This window comes from Amblyomma maculatum, chromosome 2 (genome assembly GCF_055883805.1).
Source record: "Amblyomma maculatum isolate TAMU_Amacu chromosome 2, ASM5588380v1, whole genome shotgun sequence".
NCBI lineage: Eukaryota > Metazoa > Arthropoda > Arachnida > Ixodida > Ixodidae > Amblyomma > Amblyomma maculatum.
Window position 1 is genome coordinate 13,596,249 of NC_139345.1, and position 12,235 is coordinate 13,608,483.

The 12,235-nt window shown below is 46.2% G+C and overlaps 1 protein-coding gene across 1 annotated transcript in view; it reads right to left on the bottom strand.

Moving 5' to 3' along the window:
- Positions 1–584: 584 nt before the first annotated feature.
- Positions 585–12,235, bottom strand: part of otp (orthopedia homeobox) — a 28,916-nt gene continuing 17,265 nt past the window's right edge. The window contains exons 4-5 of the mRNA XM_084592544.1: positions 5,213–5,491; positions 585–677 (exon numbers count right to left, since the gene is read on the bottom strand). Of these exons, the coding sequence (XP_084448670.1) occupies positions 585–677; positions 5,213–5,491 (372 nt within the window). The remainder of the gene's footprint in view (positions 678–5,212; positions 5,492–12,235) is intronic.

The following is a 12,235-nucleotide window of genomic DNA, read 5'->3' on the forward strand; positions in this document are numbered from 1 at the left end:
TACACTAAGCTATCAACTCACACGTGAAGAGTGTGTGCTGGTATCAAGTATATACGAAATGCATTGCGGGGTGTCAGGCGTAGTGAATCCCTAAACGAACGTGACTCGAAACCCCCATGTCACAAAATAGGAAAAAAATATTTTGTCCTGGGTAAGTGAAAGGATAAATTTCAAGGTCGACAAATTGTCTACTGTTCTGACTGCCATCACAGCCACCTGACATCTATTCGATAATATGAAGATAACATTTGGATAGCCTTCCCAATGATAAAGACCGCCTGTCTGATTTCAATAACGAATAGGATTTATCGGTAGTCTGTTCCTCATTTGTGGCATACCATTATTGTCAAACCTCATCAAACATGCCTAATTTCCATCAATAATCTGACCAAAATTTAAAATAACGATGATATTTGTGATACTGCTGGTCTTAGTCTTTAAAAATAATTGCAGCTTGATTTGTTTGTCATTATGAACATACTGTATATTATTATTAGCAAGAAACATTTAGATATATGAAATTATTTTCCTGACTTGGTGTAAAGAAATCATTGTTACTTACTTATAATGTAGCTTGGCGTGCCCTAATTCCATAGCATGTTTGAGTCGAGCATGCTCCAGGATTGTAACGAATTGTAGCAGTTTCCGAAGTCTGGTGGACTGCAGGAATTTGCAGCCTGCAATTGAGGATGAAAAGTTTCAAATGAGGAACTCGGTCTCAATACAAAAATTCAGCGTGCACAAGTATACCAAATTTTAGAATAGCGAAAATGATATATTTCGATTTTATTCAATGAAAGAATGAAATATCGCCGCTTTAAAATTATTCAAAACTACGAATACGTCCTCAAGGATTCAGATAGGTTTCGAATAATTGGGGTGAAGAAATGCCGTGGTCGTAATTGACGACTGTTGCGAAAACAGAATTCACTGTGAAGGTGTGCAGCGGGGGCCGACGCCACGATCGGTCTACGCTGGCAGCAAGCTTGAGCGCCGTGACGTGGTCTATTCACGTGGTAGAGTACAGAGAGCCCCTGCATTTCCTCGAAGACTGAGCAGGGCAGCATGGCTCAGCCAACTCTTCTGCAATGTCTGATTTCTCATAGCACAACCGATAGCTTGCGCCTCTCCTGTTGTACTAAGATGTGGTTATATTTCATTCCCTGTCGGCGACAATAGCGAGTATTTACATCACAAAATGATTATAGAGTTAATACACCAAACACAGTTGCCTATTCTGACTCGTTTCTTCCCTTGACTTGTAAAGATTTAAATAACCTGCCTGCATCCCTAACAAGTATACCTGAAGAAACATTTTTTTTAAATCCGCGTTGCTAACCTTCTCTCTTGCCTAGTGTTAGAACTTCTTGTACGGTTAGTTGTTTATCTTTATTGTATACTGTGTTGCTTATTATATTTTGTATTCTGTTTTGTTATATTTTATATGCCATCTTCCAAAATTACACATGTACCTCATTGTTATTTTTAAGTGCTAACTTATATAACAAACTTGTTTTTCGGAGATTTGTACATTTATTATTGTTGCCTCCTGTCTTTACATATATGTTATATTCGCCCCTCCTCTCTGTAACGTACATTTGTACCCTGAGAGATTCATAAATAAATAAAATATATGCTCCCCCCCCCCCCCCCCCTTCCCTCCCATCAGTGCTGCATTTGTTGAGCAGCCAGGTATAAACACATGTGTTTTAGCGCAGTACTATATAATTCTGCCACTATATACAGGTTGTCCCAAATAAATTGAGCCAAGGTATTAAAAATCAAAGGCACTTCCGGCGCGGATAGAATTTAATGCATAATGCTGCGACTAGCTTTGATTTAAGGAGGGTATTCTTCATTTTCTTTTTAACTAATATTTTCGTAATATTTAATCATACAACATTTTAAGCATTGACTGCAGAACCGATGTGTGGTATGCAAAGTTATAGAGCATCTTCAGAAATGTTACAATAAATTATTTTCTAGGCAACAGATCTCAAGTAGTTGTTCTTTTTTTGCGTTCCAAAAAGTGAGCCCATGCAATATGAAAAAGAAAAAGGGCCATGTGACGGTATGCTTGAGAACCGGTATTTGCTGCTCAAAAACATGCAAATAGTGGACAAGGCCGGCTGCGGTATAACTGAGGCCACAGGAAAGGGATAGCTTTGCTCTGGTGTCCGGGCCTCCAGCTTTCCGCGCATGATGCCCCAAAAGCATGCTGCTAGCAGAGCGCCCCTTCATTGAAGAATAATAAAAAAACGGATTTCTTTGCATTTTAGCGACCAAAGAAAATGCGAAAAATTCTTATGTTCTTTTATTTATCAAATTATACGAAAGAACCAATGCAAGTTAAATATTATGAAATAATATTTGTCAGTGAATCTTGTTTGACTCATGATTTAAGTACTTTTTCTTAGGCCAGATTTTGCTTTTTGAGAGAACTTCGAGTAACCCTCACATCAACAACAACAACAACAAAAAAAAAAAATAATAATAATAAAAAATAAATTAAAATACCGAGAAAACTACTTATACGAAATACCTTTCGCAGACATGCCAACATGCCTTTTTTTTTTCCTTTTTTTTTTCAGAAGAATTGGAGCTGGTCGCTTCTGTTGTCTGGGACATTTCGCATGGAAATGATCATTTACATAGTCATGCGATATGAAGTCCCCGTCAATGTAGAGCACTGAAATTATGAAATAGTCTTTTTTTTTTTTTCGGGGTGGGGGCAAAATTATCCAATGTAATTATGCCTCGTTAGTACGGAATGTCAATGTTTGGTCCGGACACAGGATGAAATCTTAGAGAGCCCGCTGAAGCCCATACATTCTTATCCCGTTATATCAACACTAAAGAGGACAAAATCCCTACTTTCCAAGCATGATTGATTGGAGGAAGCATGTTTGATTTCCTGCATGATTGCAGGATATATACCAAAGGAATACAGCAGAAAGCTGCAAATGACTGACTGGTGGCCACTTCCTCGGGTGCCCTAATGTTTTGTAGTAGAAAGTTGCCGAGTCGGCGCCCCTTACTTTTGGCAGTATTGCACGAAGCTTTGTAGCTTTGTAGAAAGCCTAATTCAGCACCTCTCAGTAGACTGGGCCATAAGGTCGTAGGATGTGAGCATCCGTAATAAAAGTGAGAGTCTTCTAGCCGCGAGGCTTAAGCGCATCTTTACAGTGATAGCCACTGGCATTAAGCGGCGCCGTGTTGCTTCAAAAATAATCACCACGACGATAATCAGTTTGGAGCTGCCAAATTTTTGTCTAGTGTGTGGGTGCGGGTGTGCGTGCGTGTGTGGGTGTGGGTATGCGTGCGTGCGTGCGTGCGTGCGTGCGTGCGTGCGTGCGTGCGTGCGTGCGTGCGCGCGCGAATGTGCATTCGCACGCATGCGTCACGCTAATGAGCGTACCCTATATTTTTCCGCAAATAACCAGCCTCCAAATTAATTCTTGATTGTTATAATGGAGGTGCCGGCATGATACCGTCTACGCCGCCACAGTGCTTCATCGACCTCGTCTCAAGCGGCGCGTCGTGGGCTACGTGGACGCGTTTTGCGTAATCATATGTTTCCCACGACATTTTAAGCATCATCCGGCGTACTCTGAGCGTGACCCCTCTCTTCTACACTACGTGGTACCTTCCTCCTCCGCTTCCGACCTTACGCTTTCACTTTTCTCTCTTCTGTCGCTGCCCTCATCTCTCTCTCTACGCGCATAACCATCATCCGCCTTTCATGCTCTCCCTCCTGTTGTACCCATTCCATCGCTCTCGCTAGCAACTACCTATGACTGTCGCCGTTTGGCTTCTTCTAGTATCATCCTCACGTTGCACAGTCCTCCGTGCTCCTTCCGCAGTAGCAATCCTGCGGGTTCTTCAGCCTTCCACCGGTTGCTCTTTTCTCTGAACTCGCCTCCCAATCATTTTGGCCATGTCTCCAACTTCCTTGCCCGCCTAACGCAGGATGCGGGATTTGTATCTCTAAGCAAATGGTGCTTCGCGTTCTGCTGCCACCTGCCACGGGCTACCAGGTTACGCAGATAACGACTAAGCCGACGACGCGCAATCCAATGGCTGGAACCTACGGGCTGCGTTCTGAAAAAATACAAACTGCGCTTTCTCAGAATTTTTCTGTACGGTTATATAACGCACCACGACCTCGCCATGCCAAGCAGTCAGCAAAGATTAGGAAATATTTTAATCATTAATTTACAAATAGACTAAAATTTGAGTGAGGGGGAGGGGGGGAACTTTCAGTGCTCAATTTTCACAACTATTGATCCCTCTTAGCCACTGCGTAGGGCTCACTGTTCCATAAAGTGATATCCGACTAGATATACACTGCAAGTGACATTTTTTAATGAGCGCACCTTTTACCTCGCAAGAAAATACAGTAGAAAACCAAGCACCTTCCCTTAGTGACGCATTTTCCAAGCTAGTTTTTTTCACACTTGGTTCAATATTTCCTCATCCGCCGGGGTGGCACAGTGGTTACGGCGCTCGACTACTGTTCCCAAGTACGCGGGACCGAATCCCGGCCTCGGCGGCCGCTTTTCCATGGAGGCGAAAAGCAAGGCGCCCGTGTGCTGTGCGATGTCAGTGCACGTTAAAGAACCCCAGGTGGTCGAAATTTCCGGAGCCCTCCACTACGGCGTCTCTCATAGCCTGAGTTGCTTTGTGACGTTAAACCCCACAAACCAAACCAAACCATAAATATTTCTTCACGTGGCTCAAGCTCATAGAACAACGGTGTCATTTTATCCAAAAAATTTTCGTCTGTTTAGCTCAACTGCCTTTCATTCTTTATCCACTTTACTCATGGCATATGTATCCGGTGGCCCATCAAAATAAAAGTTACCACAATTTGAATTTCCTAACCATCACGTTCTCCCCCATTTTTTTTTTGTCCTTATCAGCTTGCGGATACTTATGCATTGTTACTTAGGTATCAGCTAATCAGTGCAGCTTTTTCACAAACCAGGATCCGAAAGCCCACAACTAATATACGGTTTAGCTTATGACGTTCAACGTCCCAAAACGAGTCAGGCAATGAGGGATGCCATGCCGTAAGGGAGAGCAGCGGACAAAGTTCAGCGCCATCTGCATCCGTTCTGTCTCATCTCTTCTACTGCGTCATTTTCAAGAATAAAGCGATCAGGTTGTTCTTTACGCGTGACCGGCGTCTTGCCTTGCACAGCCAGCTTACCTGGGCTATGGTCGGCACGGAGGTGGGTGGTCCGAGCGGCGGCTGCCTGGTGAGCGCGGGTCCCAGGTGACCCATCTGGGGCATGCTGGCGTGTGGAGCCCAGCGCGGCGGGCCGCCGGGGTCCGAAGCCGAACCGAAGGCCAGCCCTGCCGCGGCCTCGGCGCCCACCGAGCCGAATGGAGGCAGGCTGTGCGAGGGCAGTAGGGCGCCGGGACTGCGGAACACGCTGCTTGTCTTCTTGCGCTTCTTCCACTTGGCCCGCCGGTTCTGGAACCACACCTGGAGGCCAAGGGGACGGCACATCAACAGGTGACGTACATTCAGGCGAGGACAGTTACTGTCACCCTGATCAGCACAAACCGTTCTTGTTAAAAATCATCTCCATTCTTTGTCTCAGTATCTTCAAACCATGCGCTCTACTAAAATATTCGACCTTTTTTTTACCCTTTGTCACCCTATTTGTTACTATCCCAACCATTCTTCTGCGACATTGAAGCTTTTGCTACGCTCTGGCATGTAGGTCTGTTCCAAGCTGCGTTGAAATATTTACCCCCCCCCCCCCCCCAAAACACGCACACACACACACACACACACACACACACACACACACACACACACACACACACACACACACACACACACACACACACACACACACACACACACACACACACACACACACACACACACACACACACACACACACACACACACGCACACACACACGCACGCACGCACGCACGCGCACGCACACGCACACACACACACACACACACACACACACACACACACACACACACACACACACACACACACACACACACACACACACACACACACACACACACACACACACACACACACACACACACACACACACACACTCTAAAATGCTCATAAATAATCCCATCTACACCGCATCCGTCCTCAACACACTCATGAATGGCTTGTGCTTATCGAATACCTGCCACGCCAGAGGTGGCAGCAGCAACGGTGCTCCAAGACGTTTGGCTGCCAGAACTGAGCACAGAAATTTTAATGCTTTTGATGATATGATCCTTGCTGCTCTAGATAGTGCAGAAATGCTCATTAAGTTTGTGGCATTAAAGTCAATGGAACTGTGCATTTCAGGAATTCAAGACGGCTTGTTGAAATAATACGTACTAGTCGCTAACTCTAAAGAGGAAAGCGCCATATCGACGCCGAAATTTACTGCTTAGGCTGACGAGGGTGATCGATGGTCTTTTTTTTTTTTTCGGTACCTTAAGAATACGAAATCGCAGAACTCCATGCATATAATATTCTGGTATTATGAAAATAAAATACTGTGAACGAATACGTAGGTAGAAACGGAAAGGAAGACCTTGTTAGAAAAAAGGGTTTTGTTTGGTACGTTAGCCAAAGCAGCCAGGTATTTTATAATAAGGGAGTAATTACTCATTTGACCAGGTATTCTAAGTCAAGTTAGGCAAACAAAAAAAATGGCTCCGAATTAAATGCATAAGCTGAAAAATGTGTGCCACTTAGGTAAACTAGCATGTTTAGCCTTATATAACTTTGTTTACCTTGGTTTACCCTCCGATACAGATGTATAAAGCCTGACTTTAACCAAGCTGCACAAAAGTGTCTGCGCGGCCTAGGGAAGTGTATCTGTCATGGAATCCAAGAATCACAGTTTCGATCACCGCCTCACTCTTCCATCTCAAAGGAGCTATCCGGACTTGCAGCTCTCGCCATCTCGGATATGTCACGTGGTCTCGTGACGTCACAACCCACCGAATACATGCCACATGGGTAGAGAATACAAAGCTAGAGATGGAATGCCTGGCCATGACAGCTGTAACTAAACTACAAGACAGATGCGTCCCGAGAACGCATAAAGGCTTTTCGGCGCTGTCGCTATAATGATTGAAAGATTAGCGGCATGCCACTGGAAAGAAGATCACGTGATATGGCCGAGTTCAATGTTCAAAGTTCCTTTTGTAACCAGAAGATGCGAAGAAAGAAAAGCTGTATAAGCAGCTTCGGAGATTAGGTCGTGGGTTCGGAGGTCGTGGGTTCGGTTCCCACCATCGGCACGTTGTTTTTTCTTCTACTTTGCGTTTATTTATATTTCCCCTGAACAGACTACATTACTAATTTATGTGATTATCGAAGTAAATATTAAAAAAAAAAGAAAGACAAAGTACAATCCCCAATGCTTTCCTTGGCCTCGCCGACTGATGGCTTCTTTCCCTCATGTATTATAACGAGCACCCTCATTTCCCCTTCACACACACACACACACACACACACACACACACACACACACACACACACACACACACACACACACACACACACACACACACACACACACACACACACACACACACACACACACACACACACACACACACACACACACACACACACACACACACACACACACACACACACACACACACACACACACACACACACACACACACACACACACACACACACACACACACACACACACACACACACACACACACACACACACACACACACACACACACACACACACACACACACACACACACACACACACACACACACACACACACACACACACACACACACACACACACACACACACACACACACACACACACACACACACACACACACACACACACACACACACACACACACACACACACACACACACACACACACACACACACACACACACACACACACACACACACACGTGTGTGTGTGTGTGTGTGTGTGTGTGTGTGCGTGTGTGTGTGTGTGCGTGTGTGTGTGTGTGTGTGTGTGTGTGTGTGTGTGTGTGTGTGTGTGTGTGTGTGTGTGTGTGTGTGTGTGTGTGTGTGTGTGTGTGTGTGTGTGTGTGTGTGTGTGTGTGTGTGTGTGTGTGTGTGTGTGTGTGTGTGTGTGTGTGTGTTCAAACTCGAGCCGCTCTGTTTCAAGTTAGAGGGCGAGACGGAAATAGAGCTGTGTGTTGAATCCCGAGTGAAGCACGCTACCCTAGGCAACAAATGTACGTTCGTGCAGAAGTGAGAGTACATAGCTATGTCGGACAGTCTAATACATATTGTGGCATCTTAAGACTGTACGCTAAGGAGTAAATGTGCACAGGCACAAATCAGGGGATCAGCGAGGAGCAAAATGCACGTACGCGAACGAGGATCCGCAAAGGGAGCCACAAAAGTTGTCGCGTCATATCCTTAAAGACGAAGCTTAATTGAGTGTCCGCCATTTTTTTGTCAGTTAATGACCCATCCAGAGTTTTAGCACACTAATTAGTGGCTCGCCTTTCAATTTATAACTCTAGAAAACAGCTGTTTTGATTTTGTGCCTCTTATAAATAATAAACACGGCCTTTGATCGCGGCAGCTACGCTTGTGGCGTGTGATTGTTTATCTGATTTTGGATGGCTTCTGACATCTGGTTTTGCTAAGCTTGCTTAAAGAGAGAGTTTACGCTGTTTCTGCGACAAAAAGTACACTTTGCTGACACATAATACGGCGCTTTCAAGCACAATAGTGATAAGATTAAAATATACATCAATATTGCACAAAGATCTCTTTCACCACCAGAAAGAGTTTCACAATAAAACTCCCGATTTTCATTTTTCTCCCCGTTTTCCGTTTTTTTTTTTCTTATAGGTTAAGGTTTGGCAAAAGGATTGACACAAGGAAACGCTATTATTGGCTGAAAGAATGCGCTAGTCGCTTAGACCAGCGCACAGCAAGGCTTCGTGCTTAAGCCTCCGCTCGACACAATACACAACTTGAAGCCGACAGATCAGGAGGGAACTCTTTGCGGCAAGTTCACTGTCCTGTCCTCGCATTTAATGAGAGGGCTGTTGTCACCCGGGCCTACAAATTCCTTCCTTTCCAGGAAAGCAGGCAGTGGCTTGCTCCCGTTCATATAAGGGAGCACCGCGGCGCGAACATCCGAAATAAATGAAACTTTGCGGCTACGACAACGGCACACAAAAGAGGACTCGCGGCCGCGACAGCCGTATAGCGGGAAAGAAAGTTGCCACAAGAAGGAACGAGACTGCAGGCTAAACCCCAGCAGACGCCAAAGACAGCCGGGAGCCCGACCAATAAACAGTCTAAGCAATCCTCGACAAGCTCACCAGCAGGACAACAAGAAAAGACACCGGACACAGGACAACGCAGCAGGCTTGGGAGAGGAAGAGAGAGTGAGAGGGCGGGAAAAGAGGCCGCGAAACTAGAACGCCTCAGGATATATACGATCGAGCAAGAGCCGACGACGCCAGGGTGGCGTTTGGCTCCGGGGAAAGGAATAGAAAGACGGGGGAGGAAAAGAAAACGACGGCGCCACAGATATCGAGAAAAGGAGAGAAGGAAGGAGCAACAGTGACCACACGGCGATGTGGAGAAGAACGCACGTGGCAGCAGGCGGCGTCCTCCAGAGACAGGAGGAAACGAACACCGGCAACGAGGCTAGCGTTCTTGACGGTGAAAGAAAAACCGCGGGCCGCTCTCTCGGCCACCGCAACTCTCACCAACGGTGGCACCTCGGAAAGAAGATACGGCTGCCTCTCATGGCGTCCCCACCTCCCGCGCCTTCCCTTTTCTACCTTAGTCGCCTTTTCCGTTCGCCCCACAACCCTCTTCTCCCTCCTGGCGACCGCAGCCAGCGGCTCGGCGAAGCCAAAGTCGTATCCAGAGCCGCGGCCACCTAGTATAAATTACCAAAAAGGCCAGGCCAGAATGACGGTGACAACCGTCAGCAGCACGAAAGCGGAGGCAGAAGTCAGGAGCAAGGGATCTGCTGCCACCGAGCTCCGCTCTCTCCTGCTGGAACCCCCTTTCAGCGGGCCAGACTTGTCTCTCCTCTTCCCTGCACGCTCCTCCAAGTATGCCCGGGAGAACCGTTAGGGGGTGCATGGCGGCCAAGTCTCTCCCAGCCGAGCCGAGTCGAGCCTGAAGCCCGAGTCCGAAGCCCGCGAGTCCTCTGGGGACGCGGCGCAGGAGCGTGGGTCGGGCCCGCGACAGGGAACCCGCATTTGATATTAATGTGGTTTTGCTGTTCCATTAAAAAGTAATCTCTGCTCCCCTCCGTTCTTGCTGCTCCTGCTCTCTTTTATTTTACTCTTCCTGCTCGCCTCACACGGCGTTCCTCCACTGAAGGCTGGCAATGAGTGCGCACAAGGTGCCGTCTCTCTGCCAACCGTTCGTCTCTCTGCCGAAGCACTTTGCGTTCCTTCGTCGTCCCTGTCTGTACGGGTGTTCGGCCGGACCGACGAGCACCGCTTGATGAGCAGGCAGTTATTGTTTTCTTTTGCCCTCTTCCGCCGGTGGAGATCGATACTCACATGCGAGAAAGGAATCACCTACGATACTGCACTAAGCTGACGAAAGTCAATAGCAGTGGGGCTACCTGACAAGGTTTAGGATTGCTGCAGATATGCGTCCGATAAGATTCTCATATTGACGAACAGCTCGTGTATTGCTTGCAGAACAAATTATGCAGAAAGAATATCCGCGCGTAACAGGTAAACAGGTGTAAATCGAGTTAAACTGTTGTTCAAGGCGAACCTAACGGCCATCGAATCTAGGAGATAAGGAACAGCGTGAGCATCCTACTGCGTCTTTCATAAAAGGTGAGAAAGTGCTCGCGTATTCCACACGCAGAAAAGATTCAAGTACAATCGATAGCGAAACTCGCCATTCCGTTATTTTAGCTACATCTCGGTTCTACGTACTCTACGCTTTGAAAATGAATTCCAGTATTTTAGTTTACGATTGTTTTCTAATTATGAAAACGACAAAATCTTCACCGGCGTTTCATTTTCTCCATTGAAACTTTAAAGATACGTATTTTAAACATTAAATTATGCCTCAGTTTATTGCTGTTGCCAATATTACATATATCTGCTTGCCTGCTAAAATTTTCTCATGTCACAAAAGAACCTGCTTCAGGGGTATACATATAGAGGGGGAAGACCTTAGCTGTTGATCTCAACTCAGTTCAGCATTATGGAAACCGAATCTATATAATCTCATCCCACACCGGACTCAATGATGTCACCTTGGACATCTCTATTCTTGCGTATTATACTACCGTTAGTATAAGAGACTATCAGTTACTCATTTTCTGCCTTGTATGTCTCATCTAAATTATTTCCTCGCCTTGCCTTCATATATATATATATATATATATATATATATATATATATATATAGCAGTTAACACGTGTTACCTTTCTTATCCACTTTGGTCCATTTTGTCTAAGCGTTACCTACGGGTGCCACTGAAAATAAGTCCACAAAAGGCATATTTAGAGCAACCTTCAGAAATATAGATACACCAATAAGCATAATATGACCACTTTCCGCAATCCACCAGTCTTTTATCGCCTAGCAGTAAAATCCCGAAAAAGAAAACGCGATGTCGCGCACATAGTCCGCATAAGTACAACGCCCGAGCATCCGTGTCAGAGCGGAACCATGCATTTTATCAGAAGCAGGGAGTAGATTGGATGCCTCCTCGTTTAAAAATGCATCTGGGACTGTACACTCGCCCCGCGTCCCTCTTGTTAACTTGTCTTTCCAAAAATAAAAACTGAATAAGCACTTCAAAACTGCATCTACTCGTCGCAATCTCAACTCTCTTTTCAGCTTCAACTACACGCAAGCAAAGCCGTGCGCAAACATAAAACTGAATGCAGTATCCGTGCAGGCGACGAAAACTAAAACCTAGCGCGCGTGGGGAGTCAGTACCTCTGATGCGGCAGCTCGCACTCATGTGCGCGCGCTGCAAATGCGGCCCGTCTTCTCTACGGCTCATTTTGGCGCTCTTCACGGCTGCACTTGGAACTGGGGTGATATCGCGCCCGCGCGGGCCACGCGCACGTTTTCGTTCGGCCCGAGCGCGCGCTTAATGGAGCACGTCGTATCTCCCACCCTTCGCCGCACGGCACCACCGCAAGGCCATCCCTCTCTTCGCAACCCTTTCCTTTCGCTTTCAAGAGCTCTGCGTAGAGTTGCTCTGT